Raw genomic sequence first — 19,768 nt, 5'->3', positions numbered from 1 at the left:
GAAATCAGGACTGAGGGAGTTGAATGGATAGACTTTGTCTTTGACTACATCTGGCCCCTAAGGCTATGATTGCACTAAGCTAAACAGACTTCTGGTGACCCCAAACCCCAGCAGCTTGAGATGCTTCTTTAAAAATATATATAAAAAATCTCTTGGATGTTGTCATGTCCAATTTAATATTGTTGCTGAAGTTTTCATTAGTTCATTCCTTTAGTAATTGGAGAGAAGTTTTGACCTTTTGGGAGAGGTTAGGACCAAGCTGAATTCTGACTGCTGTCTTCAGATACAAAAGAGGTCTAGGTTATTACCTTTCGCACCTGTTGTTCATTTAATTGGATGATGCTGCATCTCTTTAAAACAGAAACCCTGGCCTGAGAAAGAATAGATGCTCTGAGATATTCCCAAGGAGTCTGCCTCTGAGATTAACCTAATTGGTCACTGTGCTGAGTCTAATAGAGATTGTATGCAATGTCTATCTCTGGAAACACCTTAGACAGCCTGGTGTATGGCATGGAAACTGCTGCTGTTACCTCTCCATGGAAATGGAAGAAAAGTAAGAGGACAAGTGGACAAATTACCACAAGCACCATAGTATAATTGTTCACAGTCCAGTATATTTGAATAGAGCCGAGAAATTAATCTTTTGAAACACCTCATCTAAGCACATGTCATCTTGTACCATACACATACATACCATGCCATACCTGTTGTATCTAGACAACAACTCTGCATGTTAACTGCTGAGTAAAATGGGCATAATGATCCCACTTTTTTGGCTTTGAGAGCTGGGAATGTTGCTGCAGGCCTTGCACAAGGCCATGCGCAGCTGCAAGAAGAGGAACACCTCCAGCTCTGGCCCTTCTTCTGGCACAAAGATGGCAGCAGCTCTTGACCCTGAAAGCCAGATTTGGCCTGCAGGCTGCTGTCAGCGAAATACCCTGATGTACCACACTCTTCTTGGCAGTATTAACTTGTGCTGCTGTTACTTTTCTTTAAATGGAAATGCTGGCAGGGCTCTCATACTTCCACAACACTTGTGAGGATGGGGCTAATCAGATCAGTTTTCCTCAAATTGTAAGCTCTGCCTACCTTTTGTCATTTTTCTTCAGAGACAGATTTTTTGCATGAGATGATACCTGTAGTTTCACACCGGATTAAATTACAGTCTAAGACTGTTTCCAGAGTAGTGAATTTAGCTCACTCTATGAGGCCAGGTTCTCTGTTATGATTCAGCATCACACCGTGATTCAAGCAGTGAGAAGCCTGTCAATTCTGGCCACAAATAGCCAGTAGGGATTTCCAACCCACCAGGGGAAGTCTGCTGATAAATACCTGGCAAAAGGGGATTCCTTTGCCCTTCTACACATAGGGGATGGGCTAGTGCTGGGTTCTTGGAGGAGGGTGCTGGAAAATCTCATATTGCTCTTCCACTAATTTAGGATTCAACCTAGACTTGTAGCTCAGGGCATCTCCTTGACTGCTGTAATGTCTGGGCTGTGCCAGTGCTGACTCAGGAACTTGTCATCAGCTCTCTGATGGCTTCTAATCTCTTGCACCACAAACAGTCTATGCATCTGGCACAGTACTTTTAAACGAGTGCTTGAAAGCTTGTCCATTTTGACCTGGCTGTATGAGTTCTTCCAATGAAAGACATTAACTCTCCTTGCAAGCCTTTCGTTTCATCTACCCTTTGATCATTGCTGCTCCAGCAACACACTCTCTGCTTGCAGCTGTATACTGATTTGTGGTCTGATTTGTGTACTCTACTACTGAAACAGTTCTGCTAGCCATTTTCTTCTCTGACTCCCATGCTGGGGAAAGTTATACAGGCCTCTTTTTGTCCATCAGGTGAAATTATTCAATATGTATACAAATGAAATAGATGTCTCAATGACTCTGGCTCTTGGATAGTCTAGGATAGACATGTGTTTGTGGGTTTTTACAAAGCTGCCAAGTTTATGTTAAAAAACTGAAAGCCCAGAAAGTTTGAGTCATTCTGTAGCCCATCTGGAAATCCTGTTTTGCCTTTGCTCATGTTCACACCCCTTACATCATTAGAAGATGTCGTGCAGGGACAGACGCAACTGACCGTTATGAGAAAACTGAATCTGCACATTCCTGCACTTTCTGGCTTGCCCTCAGAGTTTGCAGTAGGATTTTGAGAAATCTGTTACACTTCACCTAACGTCAGGAAAGCCATTCTGTATTTCTGTTGAGTCTCGGTATCCTACCTCTCTGCAGTTGCAAAGGGTGCATGATTGTACCATTTAGAAGCTGCCTATAGACTAGAAGTTCCAAAGAGTACAGCCAAAGGAGGGCCCTAGCCAGCACTTTGTTGTTTAATGCTTAATAGTGGTCTGATACTCTTGAATATGTCATATTTTCTTTGGCTTGGATCTTTTGATGAATGTTGTGCTAGCATCCTGCAATGTAATGTGAGGATGAGAGCAGAATACTTTATCTCTTCTGGGAGGATGCTCTGGAGCTGGGGGTCTGCTGTCCAAAGGTACTGCAGGAGTCTGGTGATCCTGGGCTCTGTTAAGCACAGGTTTCCAGTTGCATCTGCTGTTCTGGGTCTAGAAAGGAGAAGCAGCTGTTCAAGTGGCTTGAACTTAGCCCACTGTGCCCTTTGTGAAAACCAGTGGTGTTTCAGAGTGTATGAGGAAAAGGCATGAGGACAGGCTGGGGACTGCTGATCTCTTTGGCTTGCTTTGTGATAGGTTAGGTACCACAGTTTTGCAACTAGCTCTGTCTTCGTTGCTCATCTAGTCTAAGGTAGGGAGTCATAGTAGGCCAGACCAGATGTAAAAAACACACATGAGCATGGCCAGACCACTGCTTGAAAAGAGAATTATGCTGACTGGGGGGTGAGAGAGAGAGGGAGGGAGGGAGGGAGGGAGGGAGGGAGGGAGGAAGGCCTTTTGATTATTGTGTCTATTAGATTGTCCACATTAGTGTCTGTCTTTGAATCATAAACAATGTTAGCCCATAGTTTGTAACGTTTCCCACTTCCAGTCAGCCTCAGTACTATCTCTTCTGACTTCAGCCTCTGCCAGCCATGCTAGCCTTGTTTTCAACACTGAGAGATTTGGGAGAGTGCTGAATGCATGAGAGGGGGAAAGATACATAAAGCTGCATGCCATCAACATAATGGCTGGCATTGCTGCCCATATACTTCATCATATTCCCTGGAGATTTTGCATAGATATGAAATAGAAGTGGTGGAAGAATTGAGCCCTGTGGCATTCTTCATGTCAAGGCTCATGGAGAGGAGGAGCAGCTGCCTGTCAGGGGCCTCCTGCGATCTGCTGGAAAGGAACGAGTGTAGCCAGCTAGTGCCGTTCTCTCAGCACTTGCCAAGACATGCGGTTGGTCAAGCTGTACCTCTTGGTCTGCAGTGTTGCAGGTCTTGATAGCTCAGGTAGTGTCTGCATGATTTCTTAGTCTCTGTCCATCTTTGTGAGAAGGCCTGAGACCCCACTGGTGCTTCATTTCCAGACTTATTCATGAATGTCTCCAAAAGGAGAGTGCAGAGTATTTTCTGAAGCCATGTTGGGTCACTTGTTTTCCACCACTTCTCAGGTCTTGCCCAGTTTGAAACTGAATGGCAGCGCTGCTGAAGAACAATTTCTGATTTAAAATGTTTTTTTCAGTTGTCTTCAGTGTTCCTCACAGTATCAATGATCTAAAATATAAGACTAGAGGCTAAAAGTATAGTAAATGAAAACTCCATGGTCTTGAGGAGAGCAAGTCCCACATTTTTGATCATGGCTGGGGACGATTGCAAACTTCAGAAGGAAAAGTCTGTTGCTTTCTTTTACGTGATTAGTCATTTCTTTATGTGCTATCAGCTTTTTACTTGCCTAGTCATGTAGTGAGCATGGTTTTAGAGGGAAATGACTAGAAAGGGGCCTGGCCTCAGGAACTGGAGACAATCTGGATTCATACTCAAAGGATCTGCTGGAAATTTAAGAACTGCACTTAAGGAGGACTGGTTCTCTGTTATCTAAGTTTTCCAGGGGTGATGTGGACCTGTAATCATGGTGGAGCTTGGCTGGTTATATGTCTTCAGTGAGTGCTTTTCTCCTCTGGATCCTAATCTGAAATGTGGTAGGGACTGCAGGAGGGGTGTGCTAGATTCTGCCCGTTGTGTGGCTTTTGTAAAAGGTGTAGTGCAGTCGAATAGCTGGGACTTTGCTGGATGGGCTGGAAAGTAGTGGTGGAGAGCTGCTCTGCTGCTTTCAGGGCCCATCAGGATCCCTCGTCAGCAGAGAAACAAATGTCCTGAAGCGGCTGGAGTGAAGCCATGCTCTTGGTCCTTGTTGCTAACTTACGGGCTTATAAGCCAGGCCAGTTCTTGTTGTTTTTTTTTCATTTAAGGCATGCCTAGACAGAGGAGTCATGGCACTAGGTACTGTACAGAAAAGTAGTAAGTCGGAGTCTGCTCAGAAATCTTATGGTCTAGTTAGAGCAGGCAGGCAAAGGTTGAGAGAAGGGAAGTGTTGTTCTTCGCCGACTTTGTTATTAGCTGACCTGATTCCATGATGGAAAACTTCAGTTTCTTCATACTTAAAAGAACAGTGACCTCATGAAAGTCACAGGGTCTGTTCCTCTATCCTGGTGCATACTCTCATGCCAGTGACTACCTGCAAGGCTGCATAAAGTTGCACCAGCCTCCCATCGCTGTCCCAGGACCCACGGGGCTGGTGGTGCTTTCAGAGCGCTCACCTCCCTGTTCAGGCTGCTCTGAACCTGCTGTTTAGTTTCAGTCCCGCCCTTTTTCACCAAAAAAGAGCCCCTAACTTCTACTAGACATATACCCCTCCTATGCAGCCTTGCAGAAGATTATAATAGCATAGGTTGTTCTTTTCCAAGCCAGGGAGCTTTTATTAGTCAGCCAGAACCGGGTTATTTTGGTGTCCCCAGGCTGGAATGTAAATGCAAAGCCTGCGTGCGTGCCAGCAGTGTCACCGGCCGGCCTGTCCCAGGCATCTGGGATTTCACCTGTGGCCCTGCGCTGAGGGGCTGTGTGTTTTTTGCAGTGTGCTGACAACTTTATTCTCTATTTCCAGTTGTGCTGCTTTCAGTATGATTTGCCTTCCTTGGCCAGCAGTTGTTCATGTGTGGTCCTTGATTTTTTTCCCCCAGTATCTTTGAAATCTATGCATATGCTGATGATTTTGTGTCATTAATATCAATCTAGACAAGTCTCTGTGACCTTTCACTCCTGTGTCCAAAGGGAAGAATCGACCCTTGCAGTCAGTCACAGCACAGCACTGACTCATACATACTTTTCATAAAAATAATGCAGAAATTCCCCATAGTTTTTACAGATATTTTTTCAGGGGATGAAGTGTAAGTCTTCCATAGCAACACAGCTTGGGAAAACTATGAAGCATGTAACATCAAATAATTAATCTTTCTGACATATGATCCACTTCTTACTATTAATGTTGTCCGTTTATTTTTTTCTCTTCATGTATCTTGCTTGCTCAAACTCAGCCGATCTGCTTGAGTTTCATCTGAGCTCATGTGCTCTCCAGTCTTATTCCCGCCCTTATCTGTTCTCCAGCTCCATTGTAAACCTCTTGGGAGGGGGCTGGGATTTGTCCCACCTCCATGACTCCACAGTGATGAGCACAATAAGACAATACTTTCCCTTTTTTGCCCTGATTCTAATAATACTTTCTGATTTTCCTGCATAAGACAAAACATGCTGTGTTTAGATATGTAGCACTGAAGACAAAGAAAAAAAAATATCTCTAAGTTTAAAGTTCCTTAAAAAAAATAACTGAAATTTGGAACAAGTCAGAGTCACTCCAGTGAAGACTAATGGTAAAACAAAACAACCAACCACCCAAAAGTAATTGCAGGGAAGCTGTTTTCCACTGAGATATGACTGTCATAAGGAAATATTGTTTCTTTACTTTCCTGTATTTGATTATTTGTCACTTTTTAAAGATTCCATTTATAATTAAAGTCAGGGCAAGTGCTCAAGGTCCCAGTATCTGAATACCTTTCCAGTGAATACTTAGGGGCTGGGGTATTTGATCATGCTTGCTGTAGTGGAGCCAAGGCAAGCTTTCTTAAAGTATGGACATGACTAAATGCTTCTTCTAAATTATTATTTTTCTTTAAGGCAAAAGATGCATATTTAAAATCTTTAATGTAATGAAACAGCTAGACTACAAGATTGTGTCAGGAGTGAATTTGACCCATTAACTTGGTAGCTTCTCTGCCATTAGGATCTCAAAACCCCTTTTCTCCCTGTTAGAAAAATCTGAAATTTAATCTTACACCCTACTTGACAGTGTCATTTAAAGCCAAATATTTAACTTTCTAAGAATTATAGTTATTTTCACTTATAGAAGAAGGCGGAAACTGAGGTCATCTCCAGCCAGATCCTGTATCTGGGTTGCTGAGACGTATTGTTTTTGTTAATACGGATGCTTTGTGGCGTGCATATTCTAATGACTGGAGTAATTTTTAGCATAAAGAAAACCTATACAGGGGTGGCAGTTTGTTGTCACACGGCTGTGCTCTTCCTTCCAGTAAACTCCTTGCAGTTAGTGAGTGTCGCTGGCTTAATACAGGGGGAATCTGACATAGCTCTGTGAAAGCTCAAGTGTTTGTGGAAAGAGCTTTTAATCTTTGATCAACTGGAGCCTCCTTGTTACTGACTTTGATTACACAAGTGTACAACTTTAATTACAGCTTTTAATAAGCTTTCATTTCTTCCTAGTCACATTCTTTGTATAGTAGTGCAGCTTATCTTTTCCTTTCTCCTCCCCCCCCCCCCCCCCCCCCCAATTTTTATGGAAAAAGGGGTTTGAGGTCACTGCAGGGGATTCAGTGTCCAGAGGGATCCCGCCGTACACGTTCTGCCCACGGCTCTGCCCTCCGCTCGCTGGTACAGTCCAGAGAGCTCTCCTTCAGCTACCCTGCTAAGGTCCCCGCGCTGGCTGCTGCCCAGGGGGTGGTGGTCAGCAGTGGCGGGACAGGGCTGTGACGCACCACATTGATACAGACATTCACTGCTGCATGATGCCGCTGAACAACCCTTAGAAAGTCTCTGTAGCCAAAGGATGTACTGACTCCTGTGCGCAATTCCTGCTTGTGGAGGACTGCCTCCTTCCCTCCCTTGGAGACACTCTGAAATGCGGTGGGTGAAGTCAGAGTGGCAGAGGGCAGCAGGAAGCTGGTGGGCTCCAGCATCCAGCCACGGTGCTCATTCCACATCCAGGGGCTCAGTGTGCTGAATACTCTCTGCTCGTTAGAAAAATGACCTGATGGAAGCTTTGTGAGAGACTTAGGGGCTTGTAATTGTAAATACTTGAGATATGGCTTAAAACAAGAATAAGGAAATGCTTTTTTCACATGAATCATATTTCAGCTGTGGAACTCATCACCCCACAACATTTTAGGTATGAAAAAGATAAGTGGGTTGAAGAGTTGGTTGGATAAATTCATGGAAGAAAGATTCATCGAGGTCTATTAAACATAATACCCCCACCATTGGGTAACCTGAGACTTGGGGAAGTTAAGTTCTCATCATCAGAAGTGAGAAGGGGAAACTAGGGGTGCCTCCCTCTGTATTTACCCTGCTCTTGTGTTCTTCCTGGAGCCTTTGCTGTTGGGCCCTGTCAGTGAGAGGATATTGGGCCAGTACAGCCCAGGGGAAAAAAGAGAATGGCTCACATGGAAGTCATAAGGTGCAACCAAGGAGTGACTTAAAAGACGTGAATCAGAAAAAAGACACAGATGGCAAAACAGAGCAATTTGCACCAATTTGACATTCAGAGGTGTGGAAAAGGAGTATACTATTAAAATGCCAGTTGTGCCTATGGAAGAGGGTAGTGGGGAAAACAACTAATAGAACAGGAAAGGGAGCCTTTTTTATCTCTGTGCATGCATCCCTTCAGCTCCCTTGCTGTGCATGCTATACTCTTTTTGCACACTAATGAATATCAGAGTCAGAGCAAGTTATGCTATATATCACTCTACTCCTATTTTCTAATGAACTTACCCCTAATGGGTAGCTGTTCTAGCTATTCATGTCACGACTGAATTTCACCTTGACAATAGATCAAGAATGAGGTTCAGCAGCGTGGCCCACCTACTTTGCAATGCTCCAGCATGACAGCTGCTTTGTGTCCTCAGGGTAGCTTTACTTTGATGCTTTTCCCTGTTTAGAAAAATTTGGAGGGAGGATTTTGGTAATCTCCAGCAGGCAGAGTTTTAAAACCTTTCTCAAGGGAACATGAAGATTCTGCAGAATTTTTGAACAAATAGTTATTTATGAAATAAGTGACATTGTCTTTAGAACTGTTCCTCACACTGGGCTCCAGAGGAAAGCAGCATTTGCCATGCTAGCTCTTACTGGTCACTGTTGTAGCCTGCTGCTGTTGGTGCCTCAGGTTTGACTGTGGAAAACTCTGGAAGAGTTATGACAAAATGTCTAGTCTGACCATTGCAGACATGGCCCTAGTTGTTAAGGGGTGTGTTTTCATGCCTCAGAAGCACACAAAATGAGGACTATGTCCTTTGCTCTTATGGGCTCTCTGACACCAGAAATACTGGAGGGAAATTCTTCTAAACCTGGCTGGCTTGCTGGTTGCTCAAAACATACTGCAAGAGTTGCTGCAACATAGGATTGAAATGACTAGTTTGCTGAATTGGCTGGACATACTACAGGGGAAGAGAAACAAAAGAATGAGTTCACCATGGTGTATATGTTGCCTGACCCAGGGTCATGGGCCGGTTTGGTTGCATCATTTGCTCATTCAGTAGCTATGCCACTACTGAAAAGATCTGTGTCCAGTTCCTGAGAGTCTGATTTTTTGGTGGCACTTTCTGCATGATCTGCTTCAGCAGTGTCTCGTGTCAGTAAGCTTTGCATGTGTTCAGGGAAAGTTTTTCTGCTTGTCCATTGTTTGAGGGGGCAGTGCAATCTTTCTTACTCTCTGCCCTGTCTCTTTTGGCAGACTCGGGGACCAGTTCTACAAAGAAGCAATTGAACACTGTCGCAGCTACAACTCTCGGCTGTGTGCTGAGCGGAGCGTCCGCCTTCCCTTCCTGGATTCACAAACTGGGGTAGCTCAGAACAACTGCTACATCTGGATGGAGAAAAGGCACAGGGGACCAGGTTGGTAGCGTTGTGTCTGTGTATGCATGTGCATGTATGGAGGGCTGGCCACTGAGCCCTCATGGGGTTTAATTAATAGGAGCTCAAACCTGCTACAGGCCACATAGAAGAGAAGCTGCCTAAACCTCTGTGCCTGCAGGGGATTTCCTTTGGTAACTGCAGAGAGCTCATCCTAATTATTCTCTCTCTACCCAGAGAAGTGCCTGACATGGTAGTTTCTAAGGCCACATCATTGTAGCTCTTTTAATGCTATTGATCTCAGTCTGCAGTAGAAGACACAATGTTCTGCTCTAAGCAGGACTGGAGTTATCTTCAGGGTGGAGAGGTAGAGGTGGGAGTTTCTCAGATGAATGCTGAAAATAAGGCATTATATTGGGAAGGATATAAAGCCAAGGTAAAATATAGGAAAGTCCAGTTATTGGAATGAACGTTGTTCTGATGGTTAGAAATATACCTATAACTCCTAGTTCTGCTTTGGACAAGTTACTTGGATATCAGTTCTGGAGCCGCAGTTTCCTCAGGTGCAGAAAGAAATTGGAATATGTCCTCAAAGAGCTTTGGTTAATGCCTGTTCCAAAGCTCAGTGAAGCTCAAGGGAAAAAAGCACTGTTATTTTTGTAGACTTTGGTCAGTCTTTCCTTTGTTAGAGCAAATCCATCTGAAATCCTTGTTTGAAAGGCAAAGGACAGTCACCAGTTCAAAGACTGGAGCTGTTACGCAGACAGAAGTCCTCCCGAACCCCAGGGGCAATTTTGTTAGAGTATGGCTCAGTGTCTGACCCACCATTAGCTCTGGGGAACAGATTTTTTTGATGGCACCAAACTGGGTTTCTTTTTGGGGGGATTTTTTTTCAGCGCAAACCAGAGAATCCAGGCAGGGAGGGGGCTAGGGTGAATGGGCACCGGAAGCAAGATGTGCACACAAGTGCATATACACATGCCAGTTCCTGTAAACCATACTGAACCCCCCCCCCCAATCTCCATATCTAGAATTATGGGACGGTGCAGCCTGCTCTTACCTCCTCCACTGGCCTGTTTGCAGGAGGTGGACTGGGAGGAATGCATAGGATATTCCCCCCCCTCCTGGGGCTAAGAAAGCAACTGCTGCTTCTGAAGAGCGCTTAGCTGAAACTTTCCCTGTCCCTTTCCTAGGATATACTGAGGGAAGGATCCTTGCACTGCTCCTATTCCTAAAATATCCAAAGTAGATTTAGTATTGTCTTGCAGTACTGTCAGAAAACTTTCTATAGTAAAATGCAGCCACTACTGGTGCAGGATGCAACAGGTGTTTTACCAGCATTAAAAATACCCTGAGAATGTTTCAGCTGCCAAAACTACTGGGGTAATCCGGGACCGCTGAATGTGGTTTACAAGCTGGGAGTTGTCTGAGGTTCTGGGCTAACCCTTCTTTTGTAGGTTGCTTCATGACCACAGTTGGTTTTTTGTTTCAGCTGAAAATTCCCCATTCCTAAGAGATTATGCTTTGGCAAAACTAGCTTTCATTTTTTTTTGCTAATCCGTTTACCTAAGGAATTTCTGTTCTTATAGCATCTGGTTATGAGTAAGGTGCTGCTATTTTTATCCTTTTAAATGCAGTAATAAGCAGGTATATATATCCACTATATCCACAAGTAATGTTTTGGCAAGAGCATCTGCTACAAAGATAGACATATATAGTCTTATATGGGTTTCACTGGTGTCTCCACACAGAAGAAATCATCTTAACGGCATCACACCAGGAACCAAGAGATCTTAATTCTTTGCCTTTCTCAGCCACAAGCTCTCTGGACTACCTTGAGCAAATTCACCGTGCAAATCTTTTTTTCCTCAGTTCTCATAGGGAACTGTTTGGCAGCTTACCCTGCAAAAGGAGATCAGTGGCATTTCTTCTGCAGGTCTGCTGTGGAGACTAATGGTAGAACAATCTTCACAGAGAATCTTAAGTGAAACAAGCCTACTGCATCTGCATTGGCCACCAAATCTGATGCTTTTGTTATTTTGAATTAGAATAATCAGTGTGAAATGAAGCAGCCCTCCTCCCCCATATTTGCTCTCCTCTTTCTTGATTTTTATTAGCCCATTTAGTGCTCCCTTGGGTGTCTTTGCATCATCTATTTCTTGTAGTATTATGGTGGGTCAAAGCATCCCCCTACAGTTTTAGCATGCATGTTTTCAGGCTGTACACAATGCGCTTATGCCCATACTGAAGGGCTCTGAAAATTTTCTGCCAACCACGCTGGTATCTGTCACGTGTGCTGTGTTCACTGCCATTTAGTATCCCTAACCTGAAAAACGGTATGAAGACAAATGGCAAAGCTCCAGGACCTCTTTTCACTTACAGAGGGCTTGAAAAACAGAGAGGAGAGTCAGGATCTCAGCATATTAACCTGGTTTCTTACTGTCCTCTTTGTTAAAGGAGTCAGAAAACTGCATCTCATGATAAACAGTTCAGGGTTAATTTCACACAATACTGCACATAACTCCCTCCTTTTCTCCTCCTCCCCCAGCCTTTCACACAAGCTTTGAGTTATGACTCTCCTACACTAATGAGATAAACAACATAACTCATTGCAGGTTCTGCTATTTCCTCTATAAGCAAATGGTTGGAACCTTCTCTGGTTGCCCTATAAGGCACTGGAGGGAGAGACAATTGAGCCAGGACTGAAGACAGTAAGACCTGTATATGCATTGTTTCCATATGCACTGCAAGATTGACTGTGGAGGGGCTAGATTCATAGCATTCAGAACCGACTCTTTCCTTGTTGTCCCTCCTTTGTGTTAACAATCAAAGATCCACACTTCATGTGAGCCAGCACAGTGACAGATGGGGTCAGGGTGGAGAACTGAAGGTAGCATTTGATGGGTTTGGATCAAGTGAAGGTCTGGTGTATGTTTTAAGTTCATTGGATGGCTGTGTATTAATGAGCAAGGGTATTGTGAATAGGAACAGAGAGCTTACCTCAAGGGGTGCAGAGATGGATGTTGGATCATCCATCTGTTATTGATCTATCTGCCAGCTGGAGTGGGCTGTAGGTCCTCTAGGGAAGAGGCTTTCCCACCTCTGTCTTTTCAAGGATACCTGCTTTGTTTCTTGTTGGGCTTTCAGCATTTGTGGTTGGCTTTCACTGTCCTGGCTGAATCCAGAACTGCTATTTTTATATAATAGCACTCAATAATTGAACCCACATTAACAGATACTCCCCCAAAACTGCAGTAGATCCTTGCTCCTCTCTGTCTGGGACAAATGCTCAAAGCTGTGCTGCTTATTTCATTCAAATGACTCCTCTGTGGAGGCCTGTGCAATGGAGGGCTGATTCTGTCCTGTTGCTCTGGTCTCGCAACCGCCATTTCAATGTTGTGAGCAAGTTCTTGCACAGGACCTGCTGTGAAAGGGTGAGGCTTCTTGCCTCCACCTCTTTAATGACTCACATCAGAGCCAGGCACAATCCACCTCATCATAATAGCAATTGTTTGCAGTGGTTAATGTTTGCAAAGTGGCATGAAGAAGTGTGTCCAAACATCGTAGAAGTGCTAGTTATTCACATTTTTATTCACAAACCACTCCTAAGCGCCTTGCTCTGAAATGTGTCCTTCCTGGGGTGGGCATAATGCCCAGCAAGCAGTGCAGCAATGAAAGAAGGGTGTGAAAAGCCCCAGTTCAGGAGCATTCTGTGCCCTGGAACAGCCAGGATCTCTGCATATACTCCATCGCTCGGCCATACCCAGGCAGCGTGCTGTAGATCCTCCATTTATGCACCAATGCCTGGGAAGTAGGTGGAAAGTACTGGGGTCTGAACTGGCATTCCCAACAGTTTAAACATTTCAAACCAGGAGCTTAGGCTTCACTTGCAGAATTTGATTAGCCCATTCCCTTGAGGCGAATAATTTTGTTGTGTCTTCCCCCCTGCCCCACAAGTAACAGGATATTGGTTTTTTTAATTATCCTCATTTGGTTCGGTGAGTCAGTTTTGTTCCCAGGCTGGTACACTCTACTGGCTACTTCAGAAGGGGTGAGAGAACTCTTGGGCCTTTGAGCTGTTCTGCTTTACTGGCACCCCCTTTGTGTTGTCCAGCTGTTCACTGTTGGTGCAGTTTCAGATATGGTAACACCATGCCTGTCCTCTCTCTTACATGGTCTTACCTGTATTCTAAGGGCAACGAGTCTGGGATTGCGGTCATGCTCCGTAGCCCCTTGAAGACTAACAGCAGCAGCAGCAGGGCAGAAAAGCCAAAGCAGAACTGGTGGACAAAGAGGGCAGGGGAAGCAGGGGACAGAATGAAATTCTTCCAACTTTTCTGTGTCTTGCTGGGTATTTCTGTGTGTCATGAGTATCTGGGGCAGTTGAGGATGCTTTGAAGCACTTGCCAGTGTGCTTCTGTGCCCCTAGTAGCGATGCATTCACGAAGCCCTGCTGTGTTCTGAATACAAGAGAGCAAAGCATAGCTTGAACGTTGGCTAAGGAGTGTCTGTCAGGAGAGCCAGGGCAGCTCAGAAGCCAGCAATGCCAAATGTGATTCAATGGAGCATGCAGTAATATAAACATTACTTCTGTGTCTCCTCCCCCATTCAGGATGTTGGCATGAGGAGGAAATAACCAGAATGAAGAATCTGTCTTCAAACAAAAGTCCAGAATTTAAGCAAAAATACAGAGTCCAAATAGCCAGACCTCATGGATCTTGGTTTGCTCCCACTTGGAAGACACAAATTTCCTGAGCTGCTTTATGCATCAGGGCCTTATGATTTGCATATCGGAACTTCATCTCTTCTCTCCCAAGGGGCTTTCTCTGCCTGTGGAGGAGGCATCGCCCCTGTGACCCAGGAGAGTTTGAAATTCTATTTACCCTGAAGAAATCACAAATTATTTATGTACAGCTCTGGTTTCAGTAGAGCTGAGTGATGTGTCTAAGTGAGACCTAGATTCTCTGTAGGCCTGATCCCAAGAGGTGCTGAGGAGCCTCAGGAGCACTGGATGCCTTGAGTGCATAGTTCTGCCTCATGATTTGCAGGATTGAACCCTCCAACAAGGAGACACTGGAAGGGCAAGAACAAAGATGCTAGAGACAGTGCTTGTGGTTTACAAACTGAAATGTGATTATATTTATTTTTTGCCTTTAATCTTCAGGCCTGGCCCCAGGTCAGCTGTACACGTACCCAGCACGTTGCTGGCGCAAAAAGAGGCGTTTGCATCCCCCTGAGGATTCCAGACTGAAGCTGCTGGAAATTAAACCTGGTAAGTATTTGTTTGCCCCCCTCTCTCTCTCCTGTGCTGCAGAGCAGCTGGCATACATGCAAACCTGCCATTTAGTCCTTGGACTTTATCTTTGCCCCTCTCCAACCATTTCTCTTTGCATCTGTTGCATCTTACTTGATTTGCTGTAACAATAACCACCAAACCCTCTGCACGCAACTCATCCCTTACAGAAATGTGTACAGCTTGTATTGAATGCAATGGGAGATGAATTTACCTTCCGTAAGGGTGAATCCTGGCCTCTGTTAGCAAATTCATAAGGATGTAAAGGATCAATGTATTACTAATTATTTCCTCAGTGTGTTATTAATACAGAATCTCACTCTGGCATCTGCTGCCTAATCTTTGTGAAAAAGACCGCTGTGTGCGTGGAACAGTATACTGATAAGATTTTTCATAATGGGGCTGGGGACCAGGGGTGTGACCAGATTATAAACAGCAAATAATAAAAATTAGTGAGCATATGCCACATTTGTATATGTGTGCATGCCTGTGTGTGTACATTAGTCCATTCTTCTTTCATTCTTGTTGTCCTTGATACTCTTCCCCTGGATGCTGAATGAGTGACTGTAAAGCAGATGTGGAGGAGCTACAGCTGTGTCAGGTATAGCATAGTGCTGTGCATCCTTCCCTGCAGTTAGTAATAAAGGGTTGCTGTCTTTGGGGTCCCCTATTATGAGAAAGAGGGAACACATGTACTCACAGCTGTATGTGGTTTTTAAGAGGCGAGACACTGCACTATAAAAAGTACAGGAGAAAACCCCAAAATGTAAATTAAGAATATTTAAAAAACCTGTTTGACAGAAGAAGGTGCCTGGGAACTGAGCTATGCTCAGCAATACTGATGACTTTGCTTCTATGCAGTAGTTGGTGAAGAGAAAGGAAGGGGCGATAGAGACAAGTTCTAAACCCAGTAAAATCAGAGGCAAAATTCATGTTGATTTTGGTAGAAACAGTTTTTGAAGGCTCCCTGCCTTCAATATAGGAGATGTCAGCAGACAACTGGACAAGAGGAAGAAATGCCTGTAACCACTCACTTGGGGTTCAAACCAAGGGTGAAACCTCAGCCAGCAAATAGAACCAGACTTCACAGCAGAGTCACTCAGAAAGAACTGGTGAAATCAGTCAGGTACACTGATGGAAATGAGACTGGACTCTAGGAAGAGGATGATGTTGGCCCATAGAAATGTCTACCTCAGACTTTGTGATGATGCAAACACTCTGTGGCTTGGTAATTTAGTAAGGTAAAGCAGTAGTGCAGAGTTTGACTCTTCTTTGTTTGCATTATGCTTCTTTGCTGTACTCACTGAATGCCAAATTAGTGCATCCTACATGCCACAGGGCATGAAAGGCAATTACCACAAAGTTATCAGATAAAGAGACCTCAGCATGTCTGTCTCTGTTGTTTTCCCTGCTATAAACATCTCTTCTGCATCTCAGGAGTGCTACTTTTGTTGCATTGCCAGTGGCAGCCAAATTAGGCAAGTTATATTGCTCTGCCATTTAAATCTATTTTCCAACCAATTTCTTTCTAGTGATTAACTTTCCTTATCAGTTACACCACAAAATAATTTCACTCCATCTGTGCATATCCAGAATAGACTCACTAGCCAAAAATGGGATTTTTCCCTTCTCTGATTTGAAAGTATAAAACCTATGGAAAACATTGGATCTCCATTTAAAGGTAGCTTTTGACAATTTGAGAAGAAGATAGTGTAATTTATTTTCAACATGGACAGCAGAAATACTGTACATTTTGGAGGGGGACGCTATGGTAAAACCTAATGCTGAACCTAGGAAGCTACCTTGTGCTGACCTCTTTGTTCCCCAGTTAAACATTAGATGACTGTGTGGGGCAAAGATGTGGCAATTTAAGATCCCTTAAAAAGCACAGAGATGACAACTGTAGGACACCTGAAATAAATTTGGAAGAAATCTAATCTAAATGTTCCATGGTTTCACTCCACCTAGGGCTTGGACATCCTAGTCTTGGCTTAGAGCTGTTCTCAGCAGCTGGAGAGTGCTTGTGCTGAGTTAATATGTGAGTAGCTGATTTCTATATAGGAGGCTGTTGAGTCGGTTATATGTTATATAACATAGGCGAGCAATGCAATTCTACAAATCAGGGCTAAACCTTAGTTTTATTATGTTTTAATTTTGTTAACTGTGTAGAAGTACTTCTCATAAGACTGCCTCTGTAAGAAACACAGAAGGGGATCTTGGCTCCGAAAGTTGCCAATCCAGCAGTCGGTGGGATCAGCACCGGGGGTGTGAATACTTGCTTGGACTGCACCTCGGCTTCTGGCGTGGCTCATTGTAGTGATAAGTTGTATCCAGAAGTTTAAGACTTCTACATAATTCAGGAGATACATAGACCTAGGATTTTTGTTTTGGTAAGTCATAGCTAGTCATCGGCTGGTCAGTAAGTAAAATCAAACTACTGTCTTGCTAGCAGTTCAAGGGTATAATAAATCGTTTAGTAATAATATAGTATTTATAGTTACAACCTACTTTTGCAGTGTTAGTACCTTGCAGGTTTAGGTAGTGTGTGACAAAACTCAGTGAGTGAGAGTTTCATATCTGGTAATATCAAAACCTAATGAAGAAAATAATCATGCTCCAATGGTCTCCTGTTTTTTGTAATATAATGTTTTTCTTGGGGTCAGTTGCTGCGTGCTTCTTAATAGAACATGGTGCTTTTATTGCCCTGGTCTGTTGCTTTTATTTGGTTTCGGGTGGAAGTGTTTGATTTTAAGAATAGTTACAGCCAAAGTTGTAAAGATCAGAACACTGGAATAGGTGTTGCTGATGCAGTCTTTAGATGTCTGTTTTCCTCTGCCACCATACGCAGAGTTACGTGCATGGATTGCCCTAGTAAAGTTGTTTGATCAAGGGTCTAGCAATGTTCATGTTAATATTATTTCTAAGCATCCTCCAAGCCATCCAGTAGCCTATCCAATAGATATGTGGTAGAAATAAAGTATTGCCAAAACTTACTTATGATAACTGCTTCAGTGACAATACAGTGAATGTTATTACCAGACCTTTAGGAATTACTCTAAGTATTCCTGACATTTACTTTCACATGGGCTGGTCTTCCTCTTTCAGTGGTATATTCATATCATCAGAACCAAGCACTACAGTTCAAGTGCAGCCAAGTTTTTGTCCTTATAATGGCCAAGAGCTGTTACACGAGTCATTACAGTGCAGCAGTCAAGACTCCTATGAAGGGTGGTATAGATTTGAAACAAATCCCCAGTCATGGGCAATATATTGATCTGTTGCTAATAGTGTGATTTTCTAGGTACAGAGTGCTAAAGTTATTAGATGTTGATACTTTCATGATATTCATGAAATTAGACTTCTGTTCAACCAACTATGAGCAAAACTGATTCTCTGCAGAACTAGGCAGTGGTATTTGCGTGGCACTTCAGCACAGAGCAGTGGGAGGGCTGGAAGCAGCTCGTGCTTCCACACTCAGTCCTCAGCTGGCTGTTCTGCCCAGTAAAAGAGCAAGAGCAGAGCAGAGCTCCCATGCATGGGAGGTCTGCGAGTCTGGGAATGGGTGAGGGAGAGGATTGGGCTGGGCTGGGCTGGGTAGCCTGTTCTTCTAGAGGAATGGAAGAAGAAGGAAAATTTCCAACTCTTCTACCACCAACTTGAACTGCAGTTGCTGCGAAGGCAAGCTGTAGGGTTCTGGCCCTCAGTAATGTCAGAGGAGCTGGAAAGATGAGGGTTAGAAATAGAAGAGAGACCCCTGATTACACCCAAGGCCCCTTGAAATCTTAATTGCTCCTTGTCCTATATACTTAGTAGTTTTGTGGTACTGGGTGGTATCATGATTCTGTGTTAGGTCAGGTATCAATATTGTGGAAGTGGTATTACATACAGTAAACCCTGCTGACAGTCAGGTATTACCCAAGCTTTGCAGCTATGCAGATGAGAACAGATAGGGTGCATATGGCCAAAAACTCTGGTGGAATTTAAATTGGTAGCGTCCTACTTCAGTTTTACAAGATGGCTAAATATAGCTATGTACATACATGCACATAGAGCTTTTATTTCACATAAGTAAGTGTAAAGAGTATGACTGGAAAGCTTTTGTCTCAATTCACTGCTGTCCTTTGGTTTTGGACTGAAAGCCAACAGTGAGGTCTCACAGTGGGCAGCCTTCCCACCCACTTGCAGGGTGTGGAGTAGAGTTGTGTGTGCTGCTACTGCGCTGAGACTGAGCTGGTGTCCTGTGCTAGTGTGTGTCCTGTGCTAGTGCCTGTCCTGTTACTTATCTCTGGGCAGTCTAGTGTTCAGCTGAACTACAGAAATGGCTTTTTTTTTTTTACCAGCTGTTGAAGAGGTTAAAGTAAACAAAAGTATTTTTCATTTGCTATTACGAACCATGTTAGAATTGTTTGAGGCAAGTACTAACAACAGATTTTTAGGTGCCACTTAAACAATGCCTGATCTGCTTTTAGTCTGGCATATGAGATATACCTATGTGAGTGTGCTTGTAGATGAATGAATGGAATCCTTACAGATAAGCCATTATCTCTTTTGACCATCTCAATTTATCTTGTGGAGACTGTGTCTGATTGTACAAGGTACTGTGTTTCTCCTGGGAAGTGATGAGTGCCCCCAACTTTTGTGGAAGATGCTCAGCATGTCTGTGGAGTCCGTGCTCTTTAAGATGGGGCACTTCACCAAGATAAAGTTAAGAGGAAATTAAAAAGGAAAGGACAGAATTCATATTAGTGTCACTTGTATGATAGCATCTAGAGACTCAAGCAGCATGTTAGATCATCATCCCGGGGGTCATTGTGAAGGCTTCTTGTACTCTCTGCTATAGTCATATACTATAGCAGATCTTACAGCCCAAGTATACAAAATATAGTAAAGAAAGTACTTAGATTGCAAAATTGATAAATGAGAGACAAAGATAATAAACTACTTCTAAGAAGGTTTAACTGGAGGGTTGTGGTAGAGCTGGAAATTGAACCCAAGAACAGAGTAAAAGCTCATTTCTCCTGAGTTCCGTATTCTTTTTTCTTTCCCTGGTTGCTATGTCCAGTGTCACTCAAAGATATTAGAGCCTGAAAATAATTCAAAACACTAACTTCATGAGAGTTTCCTTTAATCATTATTCTCAGGCCAATTAATATTGCCTAGTTTCACTTTCAATTTCAGTGATTTCTACACAATCACACTTTGGTTCTTGTTCAGTACTGGAAGACAGCAGTGTTGTTTTGCTATGAACACTCTAAGGAAAGGCACATCTTCTCTTAACAAAAAATTTTGCCACTATTTAACATATATGGAAACTTCTCTGTGATTAAAGGTTAGGTTCCTGTTATGTTATAAAACCTGCCTGTGGCTCCTCT

General features: G+C 43.5%; 1 protein-coding gene across 5 annotated transcripts in view; it reads left to right on the top strand.

Moving 5' to 3' along the window:
- The window catches only part of DPF3 (D4, zinc and double PHD fingers, family 3), a 113,215-nt gene that overhangs the window by 10,142 nt on the left and 83,305 nt on the right, over positions 1–19,768 (top strand). For 3 of the 5 annotated variants that reach the window (XM_010566479.1, XM_010566481.1, XM_010566480.1), the window contains exons 3-4: positions 8,985–9,145; positions 14,268–14,375. In XM_010566479.1, coding sequence (XP_010564781.1) covers positions 9,121–9,145; positions 14,268–14,375 — 133 coding nt within the window. In that variant the 5' untranslated portion in view covers positions 8,985–9,120. Of the gene's footprint in view, positions 1–8,984; positions 9,146–14,267; positions 14,376–19,768 lie in introns of those variants that run through there. The other 2 variants (XM_010566482.1, XM_010566484.1) reach the window with 1 other exon arrangement.

This window comes from Haliaeetus leucocephalus, unplaced genomic scaffold (genome assembly GCF_000737465.1).
Source record: "Haliaeetus leucocephalus isolate CR32 unplaced genomic scaffold, Haliaeetus_leucocephalus-4.0 Scaffold213, whole genome shotgun sequence".
In the NCBI taxonomy this organism is placed as follows: domain Eukaryota; kingdom Metazoa; phylum Chordata; class Aves; order Accipitriformes; family Accipitridae; genus Haliaeetus; species Haliaeetus leucocephalus.
The sequence above is the reverse complement of the archived record's forward strand: the minus strand, read 5'-3'. Positions and strand labels throughout refer to the sequence as shown.